The sequence below is a fragment of the Oncorhynchus keta genome, chromosome 32 (assembly GCF_023373465.1).
Source record: "Oncorhynchus keta strain PuntledgeMale-10-30-2019 chromosome 32, Oket_V2, whole genome shotgun sequence".
Lineage (NCBI taxonomy): Eukaryota > Metazoa > Chordata > Actinopteri > Salmoniformes > Salmonidae > Oncorhynchus > Oncorhynchus keta.
The window spans coordinates 2,364,812-2,378,082 of record NC_068452.1 but is presented as its reverse complement, the minus strand read 5'-3'; the positions used below and the strand labels follow the sequence as shown (position 1 = coordinate 2,378,082).

Here is a 13,271-nt window from a genome sequence, read left to right as displayed (position 1 = left end):
TTTGGACTTCAAAAGACAGTACATTTACTATTTAATTCAAATGTATGCCTACAGTATTTGTGTCAGTATGGCCACAAAAAAACGACATCATGACAGAACTAGTGAATGCAGAGAGAACAAACCATAGAGAAAAAGGTCAACAACCCTTTATAAAGAGAACACTGTTTAATACTTGTATCAGCATCATTTGAGTAATACAAAATACACATTTGAATACAATTGATTGGCGAGATTGTACAGAATTATATACATTGCAAATAAAACAAGTATTTCATGATATAAATACTGTGACTCGTACAATAAAGCGCATCAATACACATTGTGCATGACTCATGAGAACAGGTTATTTTGTAGATTTTTCACTAGTAAAAGAGTCTGATAAAAAATGCACATGTAAACCACATATATAATGTAATAACAACATGTAGTAAGTGTATTATGTGAGTTAAGCACGTTATATGACATTGCTATGTCAGAGGAACCCTGTTGTCTTTGGCCCATTTCCTCAGAGCTCTGATAATGTACTCCACCTGGGGGTTCTGTGTGCTCCTCAACAGGGGCAGCACCTCCTTCAAGGTTTCCCTGTGGAACCACAGACAATGGTTATTAGTGATGGGAAGTTAGGAACAGGTCATATTGTACAATGGCAATTTTTTCATAACATTACCATAACGGTTGTCAATAAAGTTAAAAAGAAAGAGCTTGAATCACAAAAGTCACACTTTACCATGCAATGTAAATTACACAAGGCACAAAAATGATGTGCCAAAACATCTCTGTGGAGGACAAGATTTTCATATTTTATGTGTTGGTGACTGTATAGGGGACAAATCTTTAACACAGACAAGTGTTGGTATCAAAATTGGAAAAAGAAACTTAGCCAATACTTACTTCGACTCTCTGCCTGCCAGTATGAGCTGGAAGATTCCGACACAAGCCCCTCTCTTGCCCTCCCAGTAGTTGGAGTCGGAATCCAGTTTCTCCAGAGTATCGAATGCTTTGGCTGCCCAGTAGAACTGACCCATCTGAAAGCAGACAGACAGAGCAACATTTAATTGCATTGAATATTGAGAAAGCTTGGCCTTTGCTAATCTCGTCTCCAGTCTATTGTGGAGGAAGTCTGGTGTGGGAGATTAAGCTATTGCTGACTTGTGGTTAGCCTGGAAACTAAGTTAGTAGATAGAATAGTAATGAGCCTCACCTGATAGCAGTCATTGGCAATGAGTTGTAGGAGGCTGAAGGAGTCTGGCGAAGCCCCCATCTTCAGATACAGCTCCCAGGCTAGTCGGCCTTTCTGGTTCATGATGTCTGAGCGAGAGGAGAGACAACACTATTTAGATAATATATGTATTTAAATAAGTTAGTAATATATTTAGTTTTTTAGATCATGTATGTAGATATCGCATTGATGTAAAGGTATAGGTATTGAAAATGTATTGACAACAAATGGATAATGTATTTCAGACTGGATACATACAGCAGCGAGTCAGCCAGCTCAGGTATACATAGTCAGTCTTCATCTTCTCACCCTGGACCAGCAGAAATATCTGAGTCCAATATAAAAGAATGTTACAACATGAACATTGAACTGATTCAATACACTACTCATGCAAGCAGTAATGCATTTTTCTATGTTGACAGGATGTACCTCCTCTGCTTCTTTGTAGTTGCCCAAGGCAGCCTTGGCCTGGGCGTAGTTGAAATTGAACGTATCCTCGGTATAGAAGTAACTCTGTTAATGACAAACCAAAAATAAACAAACAGAAATAATGCTTGCCTCCTTTCCCCAAGTATACATATTAATTCCACTGTCCTATTGGTCTGTATGCTACATGTTTTGGGCCATGCAAACCTTTACTGAGTTAAGGTAGATGAGAACGTCTTCAAACTGCCTCAGAAGGAAGAAACAGGAAGCCATACACTGTCTTCCAGGTATCGTGTCTGAGGAGAGTGAGATACAGACAGTGAGACAAAGACGCACATGCTCACTCCAAAGCAGATACACACACACACACACACACACACACACACACACACACACACACACACACACACACACACACACACACACACACACACACACACACACACACACACACACACACACACACACACACACACACACACACACACACACACAAGCTAACTCCTAGCTTCTTGGTTGAATCGCTTTAGATTCATTCATTCACATTACCGCATTCGCTGGCTGAGCCTCCGACCAGCTGGAAGAACTGTTGAGCAATCTTCAGGTGATCCCTCTGCAGCAGAGATACCGGCAGGGACGAGGAGGAGGCAATAGAGACAGTCAGTCAGTCAGATTTCAGTGATGATCTACTTAACCAGGTTTATAAGACATTCCTAATTTACTCAGACATTTCTACTGTGTGGTCCTAGGAGGTTTTCGGGTAGTTTGTCAAACACTTACTCACCGATCCAATTTCTTGACCCAAAGCGGCATTCACCACTCCTTTCAAAATGTACTCCTTAAAGAAATAGATTTTGTTAAGACACTGCATGTACGCTATTAAGGCTTTAGTCTTTAAACTACGAGACCTCTGCTTATGACACCTGATAATGTGAAACTATTACTACCTGTGGTGTGGTTGGCTCCAAGTCTTTTATGAGGGTGTAAGCCTCTTGAAAATCATCTGAAACATAAAGATGCACATTATTGATGATAAAAGAGCCATTCAACGTTTCAATGTTAGGATTCGGATTCAAAGACAACCACCAGTGGCTAAGGTCCACCTTGTCTGAGGTAGTAGATGACCAGGTTCAACCGAGCCTCAGAGATGACATCAATCAACGGGGGCAGCACCTGCAACGCCCCCTCCCCACCACGAAACACGACCTGGGGTGATAGAGGTCAAAGGTTATAGAGCATGGGGTCACTGTCTTGCAAACACAGTCACACAACAGAGGTGGTAGAATGGGTTACCAGGTTATGCCGAATAAGCTCCTTAGCAAACTCAAAGGAGCAGGAGGAGATGTCTATGAGGTTCTTTAACTCAGCCTGAGAGAGAAAAGAACAAATTGAACCACATTATTTATTGCTGTACAATGACAAGTGTAGGCATAAACATCGACTGTGGTTGTTACGCATGTAGATGCACGGCGGTCTGTTTTGACCGTAGACGCATACAGAGTTGCTTTACCTCAGCTGCCTTGCCATTGTACAGCCTGAAGTGGTTGCAGGCCTTGAGGTTGAGAGCGATGGTGGATTCAGGAATACTCTGCAGATACACAGCCAACACCTCTTGGGAAACATCATAGTAGTCCAACTTGTAGTAGCACAGCGCTACGTACACGTTAAGAGCCAGGAAATCTCTGGTTAAAATAAATATGTAAATATGGTAAAACACGCAATAGCTAGTCCTATAGCTCACACTGCGTTCTTGAATAGAAGTCCTTGTGCATCTTTCTCTCTTGCTTTTTGACTGCACCGTCCAATATAATGCACTTTTCTCCACTTTCTCCAATGCATCTTCCTCCACTGCAAAATAACTATAGCCTCCCTCCATCTTCTTGTCTCGGTCTCAACACAAGGAAATGTGTCCTTCATATTTTCTAATACTTCATCCTAAATGTATGGCTTATGGTTTGTTTACTGTATATAGATATAATAATTTACAGTAAAATTGACACTGACTCATTCAGACAATCCACAATACCTATTGGTACTAGTGGGACCACTGTAATCTGGCATATGAGGGACTATGCTCTTGTCTATCAGTGATTTTGATGAAGGGACATGGGAGAATGGCCCAGTATAAGTACCTATTCTGTAGCAGGATGCGTTTGTAGATGTCGATGGCCTCCTGGTAGTGTGATCTCATGTAGTGGATGGAGGCCAGGCTCAGCTGGTCCTCAGTCACATCCTCCAGGTTCTGGTGGAAACCCATCAGCTTCTTCTCATCGTTGAACTGGGAACAGAAAGGAAAGGGATGGTTGGTTTGTCTATTGCTTTGTTATTACACAAGTAGGTGCACCTACAGTAGCATACAGTTGCATTACAAAGAAAGAGAAAAGTACACTGAACAAAAATATAAACATGTTTCCTGAGCTGAAATAAAAGATCCCCCAAATTTTCTATACACACAAATAGCTTATTTTGCTCAAATTTTGTACAAATGTGTTTACATCCCGGTTAGTGAGCATTTCTCCTTTGCCAACACAATCCACCCACCTGACAGGTGTGGCATATCAAGAAGCTGATTAAACAGCATGATCATTACACAGGTACACCTTGTGCTGGGGACAATAAAAGTCCACTCTGAAATGTGCAGTTTTGTCACAAAACACAATGCCACAGATGTCTAAAATGTTTGAGGGAGCATGTAATTGGCAAGCTGTTGCATTACATTACATTACATTTAAGTCATTTAGCAGACGCTCTTGCCAGAAAATGTGCATACACCTTATGACATCCAGTGGAACAGCCACTTGCATCTAAATCTTTTTTTTTTTTCTCTACCATAAGCCGCCTCCAACATAATTTTAGAGAATTTGACCGTATGTCCAAACGGCCTCACAACCGTTGTGTGGGCGAGGGGTTTGCTGATGTCAATGTTGTGAACAGAGTGCCCCATGGTGGCGCTGGGGTTATGGTATGGGCAGGCATAAGCTACGGACAACGAACACAATTGCATTTTATCGATGGCAATTTTATTGCACAGAGATGACGTGACGAGATCCTGAGGCCCATTGTTGTGCAATTCATCCGCCGCCATCACCTCATGTTTCATCATGATAATGCATTGACCCATGTCGCAAGGATCTATACACAATTTCTGGAAGCTGAAAATGTCCCAGTTCTTCCATGGCCCGCATACTCACCAGATATGTCACCCAATGAGCATGTCTTTGATGCTCTTATATATATATATATATATATGCTCTTGATCGACATGTACAACAGCGTGTTCCAGTTCTCGTCCATATCCCGCAACTTCGCACAGCCATTGATGAGGAGTGAGACAACATTCCACAGGACACAATCAACTGCCTGATCAACTCTATGCGAAGGAGATGTGTCACGCAGCACGAGGCAAATGGCGGTCACACCAGATACTGACTGGTTTTCGGATCCACGCCCCTATCATGTTGCGTTTATATTTTTGTTCAGTATAAGTATTGAGAGCTGAGCGATTAACTGTTGGTTATTTTTCCGTCTTTAAACAACTAACTGACCGATGCCGGTTAAATTATTTTAATTACATTTTGTGCTCAATGCACAGTTTCTCTACAGATAAATCAAATCAAGCACAAACTGTACGATGTAGTAAGTGGTTGTAGTTTCCAAAAGGCCAATATTCAACATAGTTTAGCAAAGAAAACGTGGTAATTAACTACAATGACCATAATCCATTGCGTGCCTACTTGTCTGGTCTGAGAAGGAGAGAAGAGAGAGAAGAACGTGTGATCGAGAGGGATAGAGAGCAGTCAGTTGCTTCGTGACGTATCTCTACCTGAAAATACATGATCTATGATTGATAATTGGTATTCAGCAGTCATAAAAGTATGCCTTAATTACTTTGAAGAACTAGTAAAATAGTTTTTGTCAGACAGCATAGGTATCAGCTCTATGGTGATGAGATGATGACTTGGAATGAAATAATACAGTCATCAAATAGGTCTAAAACAAACGTAATATACACAACAACTGAAATATTTTATTAAAGTAATGCGAATCAATTATGGTTAACATATGAAATAATTCAGAAAAGTAACAGTTCTGACCTTATGAGCCAGGTGGAAGAGCAGGCGATTCTGAAGTGCGCACTTTGGAGCTACAGGAAAAAAGGAGGAACACCTTATCGACTAGGGCAAGAAATAGAAACAGGAGGATGAAAAACAGAACATTTACAAAACATGTTAGCTAAATACTCACCCTTGTTTGCAGCCTCCTCTGCCTCTCTGTAGAGTCCCAGGAAAAACTGAGTGCAGGCCAGATACACCCACACCTCCCCTTGTTCTTCTAACCGGAGTGTCAAGGCCCTGTACTCCTTTCATGGATATAAATAGACATATGTGTCAAATAGAGTATTGTAAAAATTGCTTTTTTTCAGACAATAATTAATTTGACTGAACAAACACACACACACGCACACCTCCATTGCTCTCTTGTAATCACCCAAGTGAAAGGCACAGTAGCCAATCCAAAGGTCTGCATGCTCCTCTTTTTCTCCAACATCTCGCTGAAACTGGAAGACAAAGCAACACATCAACAGTAGGACACAGTGCTTTCGCTCGCTCGTTCTCACCGCTCACACACACACCTATGCAACTGTAATAAGGAAACAGAAAGACCTTAAGAGGACACAGGACTTTCACAGATCGCATGATATCTTGTCACATTTATTACAGAGTTGCTCATCATTCATTTGCTGATTGCACATGACAGCTAGCTACATGAGTTCCTATCTGGCTACCTCTAACAGAGTTTGTGCCCCAAGGTAGTCTCTCTGGTTGAGGTATTCCTCCAGGCGAGGGCTCTTCTTGGCTTTGTTTTTCTTCTTCTTCTCACTGACGCTAGCTGCAGAATCTCCACCTACTGCTGGCTTCACCCGAGACAGAATCTGGATGGATGTGACAAGGAAGAGAATCCTTATTGTGGACATGACAGCTGGCAATTTGTTTACTAAAGCGGGAATCAAACACTATTTGCACATTTGGTAAGATAGACGGTCATGTTTTAATAGATGTAGTGTAGCACTTATCCTGTCAAACTAGCTACCTGCCATTACTTTCAAATTAACCTCGTCACATATCACAGATAGGTGAAATAGACTGGTAACTGGCAAGCGACAATGATTAATCTAAAAAGCTAACTAGCTAACGTTAACTACACAGAAAGACTTTTAGCTAACAAACTAGTATGTTACTCAACTAGTAGGCTAACTTGTAAGACTTACCATGACGGCACAGCAGTTACCCTTGCATAATGTCACTGTTCAGAGAAATTGATTATAGCTAGATAACAACACTTGGTAACGTTAGTGGTAAATTAGCTACACGTTAGCACTATTAGATTTTTTTCTAGCTAGAATTAGCATAGCTGGCTGGCTAGCTAACAGTGAACCAACAGATACGAAAAGAAAAGACACCTTTTCTTTTCGCTGTCTAAAATTGTTATCAAAAAATAGCATGAATAAGTAAGGTGAACGAAGAGCTAGCTAACGTTAGCCACTAGCTAATGAAACATCTGACTGTGATTTCCTTGCTGTGTGGGGATTACGCTTGTGTTGCCTAGCAACGTTGTTCTTCCTTTTCACGTCAGGATCAGATGTCGAAATGCAAATTTAACTCTTTCAAATTGCCAACCACATGGTATTGAAAGAGTGGTTTCAACACATGTGTTCGGAACAGCCCCAGTGGCCTAATGGATAAGGCACTGGCCTCCTAAGCCAGGGATTGTGGGTTCGAGTCCCATCTGGGGTGATACTATTTTCACCCAGAAACTTTCATTGGGTAGGCATAATAACGTGAAATCAGTCTTGATAAAGGCGATCTTGCCTGCAAAGTGGACATAGATGCTGTTGATGTAATTTAAATGTAGCTTATATAACTACCTACCCTGTGCAACTCTCCTCCTCTGGGTCTATCTAATTGGTGTTCCACCCCCAGTCGTTGCTTTTGTTTAATGGACACGATGCCAAATAGGTCAAATCTGTCAAGAACTTTCTACAACCGGTTATGCACAAATTCACATCACAGGAGTCAACCGTCTGTTATTCCCCTTTAAAGCTAGAATCCTTAATTGAAACAAGTTTTGTAATAGTTGAACTAAGCTCATTAGGCATTTATAAATTATATTTTTCAAGAAACAAAATGGGTCTTTACTATTCAAGTCCAAAAATGGATGCAGCAACTAAGGATTCCATCATTAAATATCAATTGTAAACTGAACAGTCACTATAATATTTGAATGGATTTCTAGGTATCCATTGTGACTCTGTGGTTGTGTGTTGAAACTGAAGACACCACAAGAGTAGAAAAACACAATATAATAAAACCATGTATTTGTAATCGCCCTCATCCCAAGAAAAATAGACAAGTTTAAAAACAATAAGCCAAGTTTATTGACAGTCACTGTTTAAAGCACAGCTTTTTTGATTGACACCACTTAGGACCAATCAGCGGAGGCACCACCCCACTCGGTAGCCTGGGCAGTGGGGGCAGCGGACCAATCCTCTGTGGCGGGCTGGGCACTCCAATCCTCTGTAGGAATACAATCATGTGTGTGAGAAAATCCAAATCAAACCATTTATTGTACAGACATTTCCACAGTCAAGAGAAATTGTGTTTCTCCCGACAGGATCCACAGTGAGGATTTGAGGCTTCACTACAGGTTTATGAGAGAACTACTCTACCCCCCTGTGTTAGTCATATAGGACATTTTAGGTCCTAGATGGGCAAAAAAAGGGGCAATACTAATTGACTTTCAGTAGATCTTACCAGCAAAGCCTTCAGCTGCAGCTGGGGCCTTGGAAGGTGCAGCGGCTGAAATGGAGAATTAAACAACGTTTGAGTCAAATGTATTCCGGTAGACATTTTGTTTTGCGATTGTCAAAATGTGCTACTCCATCCACCTTTGCATTTGTGGCCTCCACTCCTGTGTATTCATTGCTTACCCTCGGTGAAGCTCTTACCCTCAATGCCAGCAGGGAACTGCTGGATGGGCACAGAGGGCACTGCCACTCCCTCGGACCAGTCTGCCACCTCGGGCTGGGCAAAGTCGGCCGTGGGGGCGGTCCACTCACCCTGGAACTCCTCCTTGCCAACAGCCTTCTCGGCCGCGGCCTGCTCCTCCTTCTCAATCTGGATCGGGATGAAGAGGTTAGAAGTTAGGGATGTGACAGTCACAATTTGCATGAGCGCTCAGGTAAGCAGGCACCACAGGTATATAGATTCTTAGCGCAAGCATACAACACTCCAACACCACATCAGAAGCATATTTTGCTTCAAGTTATCCCATCACTGATTGAGATGAGTCAGTTACTGTTTCAGACTGCCATCTCACCCACAGTGATGGTTTTACTATTCCCTTCCAACGACAACTCACCCAGTCACTGACCGGACAACGCAAGTGCTTTTAGAAGGAGAATGTGCATTCGAGGTCTCCAAACTCCATTCCTGAATAGCTACATGGTGAGCAGGCTTTTGTTCCAGTCCAGCACCAACACATCTGATGCAATTAATCGTGGTCCAGACAGAGGCCCATGATTAGTTAAGTTGTATCAAACCATTAGTGCAGGGCTAGAACAAAAACCCCAAACACACAGCTCTCCACAATCAGTTTTGAAAACCCCTGGTATAAACAGTGTGTGAACCATTGTGTCCCAGTACATCAGTTACCTCCTCTGGATCTCTGTAGAAGTAGAGATCAGGCATGACCTCCCAGGGGTGTTCCCTGGAGATGGTGCCCCTCATCCGCAGCACCTCCCTGGACAGCATCCACCACATCAGACCAACGGAGTGGTGGCCCTGGAACACATCAGACAACAGTCAGTTAGACATAGGGTTGTAATGACGATTATATGCACTGGCAACAGTCAGTCATACAAAGACACGAAGGCCATCAACAGAGTTGATCAGTCTAAACTAGTAGAATTGGTTAGTGGATTAACTGATCCCAAGTAAAAACATGACTACATGGGAGGGCATCTTCAACTACTGACGAGGAAGTACAAAGGAAACTCCCTAGGTAGGAAGAGACCGAGTAGGGTTCATGGTTGTGGCTCAGGTCACTATCAAACTCCAGTCATGGGGCAGCAGCCCTACTGATGTTAGCGAAAACGCCGCCAGATCACTCTGGCACACTTCCGACACCTGAACACAGACATGCGACCGTGTCAGGCTTTAATTGTGTGGTGCATATTTTCATCAGTCTACCAGGATATCTGCGGAAGTCCCCATCTACGCTTTCACTTTGAGGAAACACCATTGGGGACAAAACTGATATGATAGGCTGTTAAAGTCATTCATATATATATAGATATAAATATAAATATGTATATATATATATGAGACCACTAGAACATATATCTGTAGTCTATGGCCTGTCTGTACCTTGTTGTTGCAGGGGATGGCGATGTCCACGTATCTGAGGGGAGAGTCAGTGTTGCACATGGCGATAGTGGGGATGTTGACGTAGGAGGCCTCAGTCAGGGGCTGGTGGTCGGCACGGGGATCTGTCACGATCAGGAGGCGGGGCTCACGGAAAGCAGCCTGGATCTGATTGGTGAAGGTTCCGGGGGTAAAACGACCGTGGAAGGTGGTGGCACCAGTGGCGGATGCAAACTTCAGCACAGCCCTCTGGTTGGAGGAGAACGGAGAGTGGAATTAGTGGATTGGCTAACAAGCAGGTGACCCAGACAAGAATATAACTTAGCAGTAATTTAGTATGTTTTGGTTGTGGCTCAGGTTACTATCAAACTCCAGTCATTGGGCAGCAGCCCTACTGATGTTAGCGAAAACCCGGCCGGATCACTCTGGCACACTTCCGACACCCGAACACAGACATCACAGTGCCAGGCTTTAATTGTGTGCCGTTTAGCTAGTCACCCACAATTACATCAGGCCAACTGAGCTGACCAAAGTAATGTTCATTAGGGCACACCAGGAAATAAAAACAAGTTTCTTATTGGACAAGTTTAGATAGTACCTCTCTTCTTTAGACCGTTCACTTCCATTTTGCACCCCCTGAACATAACCCCGGAGAAACTCTGGGCCCTCGAATGTGTCAGGTGAGCTAGCAGTGGGTGTCTCACCTGTCCAGTGTTCCTGGAGGAGATGACGCAGACATCAGCTGGGTTCTCAATGGCCACGATGGCACGGGCAGCCAGCAGCAGCTTCTCCCATGTCTTTTTCAGGTTGATGATGTACACACCTGAGGGGACAACCAGTTACATTATTTACATGTTGATACCCGACACGCATACAGCCATAATGTCTATACACATGCTAACCTTTCTCAGGACAATCCATGAAGAAAAAACTTCTGAGGAGTGGAGTTTCACCCACATTAAGCTCATTATCTACTGGATAAATGTCTGAGCTAGAGAAAAACATTCAATATTAGGAAGAGATGTTCCGTCACTGATTGAGATGAGTCAGTTACGGTTTCAGACTGCCATCTCACCCACAGTGATGGTTTTACTATTCCCTTCCAACGACAACTCACCCAGTCACTGACCGGACAACGCAAGTGCTTTTAGAAGGGGAATGTGTATTTCAGAGGTATCAACAACTCTGATCCTATAAACTTGTGTGCAGACTATTGTTCCAGCCCAGCACCTGATTCAGTGTATCACGTCAAGACCACAAATAGTTGAATTACATATGATAATGCAGGGCTGGAAGAAAAGCATTCACACCCTCCAGTCAAAATATGTGCGAGTTTAGGAAGTCTTCAGATCATAAAGTGACAAATAGCCAGGGATCTCGTATTCCTCCACTCACCATCACTCTTTCTCTTGTACGTGTAGTGCTCCATCTGGAAGTCCATGTTGGTACCTCCCAGGTGGGTCCCGGCTGCCAGGAACTTGAGCACATCCTCCTCCTTCATCTGCAGCACATCCAGACCTCCGGACATCGTGACCACTTTTCCTAAGTTACGAGTTATATGGAAAAGCTGCAGGAAAAAAATGAGACAGGTGAGATGTTACATAAAGGTAGGGAAGCAGAGAATGGTTGCAGTTGGAACTGAGGGGTCATTGTGGCTCAGGTCACTATCAAACTCCAGTCATGGGGCAGTAGCCCTACTGATGTTAGCGAAAACCCGGCCGGATCATTCTGGCACACTTCCGACACCTGAACACAGACATCAGACCGAGTCAGGCTTTAATTGTGTGCTGAACAACTGTCAATGCTGCAATGCTTATAATTATTTAGTGTACTTATACAGGCATGCGGCAGCATCTGTTTCTAAACACAGAATTTACAATTATTAAATAAAAAATATTGTTGCAGTTCCTTATGAATGACATCTGATCTCGAGTGATGATCGACATGAGCATGTGGGGAAGAGGGGCGACAGGTAACAGTGGTTAGAGGGTTGGGCCAGTAACAGAAAGGTTGCTGGATCTCATCCCTGAGCCAACAAGGTACAAATCTGTTGTTCGGCACCTGAACAAGGCAGTTAACCCACTGTTCCCTGATAGACCGTCATTGTAAATAAGAATTTGTTCTTCACCGGCTTGCCTTGTTAAATAATGGTTAAATAAAAAAGTGTTGTAAGCAGCAAGTTTAGTCCACTAACCCCAATTCAATGCAATATTGCTGACCAATTCATATCAATAAAAACAATGTTGCAAAAGAGCATTACATGCGTGAAACTAGTCTAATTGAATTTATGGATGTTGGCTACCTCAGTTATTAGTATACAGCATCTTCAATGGATTTCACGAGCACGCATGGCTAACTAGCTACTAGTGCTAAGGTTAGTAGTAGCTACATGGCTTCTGGCCTAGCTGTCGAACATGTAATTCTCAATTTACAGCTATTGGATTTATACGGATATGGGAAACATTTAGACACAATTTCATAGTTGTTCGTAACAAGGCTTTAATATTCGTCTCCGCAACTTTTACCCCAAGAAAATAGAAAATTGTTATCTCACCACGAGACAACGCCGTATGGAGTTCTGTACCTCACGGTAAAAGAGAAAGAGAAACGGAAGTGACGTATTTATATACTGTAAATTCCACCAATCATCTTCCATTTCCGTCTCCATGATTGTAGTAGAACCAATTCATAAAAAGGTCGATAGATGGTAGTCAAATCATTTGAGACTAAAGTGCTATGAGAACGGGCATAAATTGTGATGGAAGCAGTTGTTACTGCAAATTCTGTTAAATGTATAATTAAATACAGTAAAGTTATTGCCAAGAGATCATGCCTTCACCCCATATAGTAATGATTGATTGACCGGCTTTATAGTCTGTTTATGTCAGTAAAATTATAGGTTGCCATTTTGAGGTACTTATATCTTTTAATATTTTGATGCCATTTCAATTAAAACATTATCTAATTCGGTACTGTTCAAAGGGAATATAAAATCCACTGCTTTGAAATTAAATCAATTCAGGCCACATCATAAGAAAGTGATTAGTTACAGCCGGTTCCTGTCTGGGATGAAATAAATAGTCAGGAGAGAGAAGAGGAACACTGCAGCCCACCTAGTTTTCAACCTTCCCAAGTTCTCCCGCTCCGCCGCAAAAACCACTGGCGAGCTTCGACTGGAAGCCAGTGGATTTTGCGGCGGAGCA

The 13,271-nt window shown here is 42.6% G+C and overlaps 2 protein-coding genes and 3 non-coding genes across 6 annotated transcripts; 1 reads left to right on the top strand and 4 right to left on the bottom strand.

Moving 5' to 3' along the window:
- Positions 1 to 141: 141 nt before the first annotated feature.
- Positions 142 to 7,317, bottom strand: LOC118389313 (intraflagellar transport protein 56-like). The gene is made up of 18 exons (XM_052490316.1): positions 6,915 to 7,317; positions 6,432 to 6,578; positions 6,111 to 6,203; positions 5,891 to 6,005; positions 5,740 to 5,789; positions 3,778 to 3,923; positions 3,156 to 3,327; positions 2,939 to 3,013; positions 2,749 to 2,851; positions 2,593 to 2,648; positions 2,430 to 2,483; positions 2,195 to 2,258; positions 1,853 to 1,941; positions 1,649 to 1,732; positions 1,478 to 1,547; positions 1,202 to 1,308; positions 892 to 1,025; positions 142 to 582 (listed from the first exon to the last, which is right to left on the bottom strand). Exons 1-18 carry the CDS (start codon positions 6,915 to 6,917, stop codon positions 468 to 470), a joined length of 1,677 nt encoding a protein of 558 aa, XP_052346276.1. The 5' UTR covers positions 6,918 to 7,317; the 3' UTR covers positions 142 to 467.
- A 50-nt stretch (positions 7,318 to 7,367) lies between these two features.
- On the top strand, positions 7,368 to 7,440 carry trnar-ccu (transfer RNA arginine (anticodon CCU)). Its single transcript has one exon. It is a non-coding gene; the product is annotated as a tRNA-Arg (tRNA).
- Positions 7,441 to 8,057: 617 nt separating this feature from the next.
- On the bottom strand, positions 8,058 to 12,709 carry LOC118389314 (40S ribosomal protein SA). 2 transcript variants are annotated; one of them, XM_035779235.2, is made up of 8 exons: positions 12,623 to 12,709; positions 11,464 to 11,635; positions 10,773 to 10,891; positions 10,072 to 10,317; positions 9,358 to 9,486; positions 8,634 to 8,820; positions 8,458 to 8,502; positions 8,058 to 8,220 (listed from the first exon to the last, which is right to left on the bottom strand). In XM_035779235.2, exons 2-8 carry the CDS (start codon positions 11,594 to 11,596, stop codon positions 8,126 to 8,128), a joined length of 954 nt encoding a protein of 317 aa, XP_035635128.1. In that variant the 5' UTR covers positions 11,597 to 11,635; positions 12,623 to 12,709; the 3' UTR covers positions 8,058 to 8,125. The 2 variants fall into 2 exon arrangements, with proteins under 2 accessions (XP_035635128.1, XP_035635129.1); XM_035779236.2 differs by having other exon boundaries at positions 8,652 to 8,820; positions 12,623 to 12,646.
- On the bottom strand, positions 8,300 to 8,418 carry LOC118389665 (small nucleolar RNA SNORA26). The gene has a single exon (XR_004826796.1). It is a non-coding gene; the product is annotated as a small nucleolar RNA SNORA26 (small nucleolar RNA).
- On the bottom strand, positions 10,413 to 10,554 carry LOC118389646 (small nucleolar RNA SNORA62/SNORA6 family). Its single transcript, XR_004826778.1, has one exon. It is a non-coding gene; the product is annotated as a small nucleolar RNA SNORA62/SNORA6 family (small nucleolar RNA).
- Positions 12,710 to 13,271: the final 562 nt, after the last annotated feature.

What these genes read in the sequence shown, in the direction of transcription:
- LOC118389313 (XM_052490316.1), bottom strand. An exon ending in ATTACAAGAGAGCAATGGAG is followed by an intron (nt 6,006 to 6,110) that starts GTGTGCGTGTGT and finishes TATCCATGAAAG; the next exon opens with GAGTACAGGGCCTTGACACT. An exon ending in ACTACAAAGAAGCAGAGGAG is followed by an intron (nt 1,548 to 1,648) that starts GTACATCCTGTC and finishes TATTGGACTCAG; the next exon opens with ATATTTCTGCTGGTCCAGGG.
- LOC118389314 (XM_035779235.2), bottom strand. Translation starts at nt 11,596, where the DNA reads ATGTCCGGAGGTCTGGATGTGCTGCAGATGAAGGAGGAGGATGTGCTC. An exon ending in CCTCCAGGAACACTGGACAG is followed by an intron (nt 10,318 to 10,772) that starts GTGAGACACCCA and finishes TCCTCCAACCAG; the next exon opens with AGGGCTGTGCTGAAGTTTGC. An exon ending in TCTACAGAGATCCAGAGGAG is followed by an intron (nt 8,821 to 9,357) that starts GTAACTGATGTA and finishes ATCCCGATCCAG; the next exon opens with ATTGAGAAGGAGGAGCAGGC.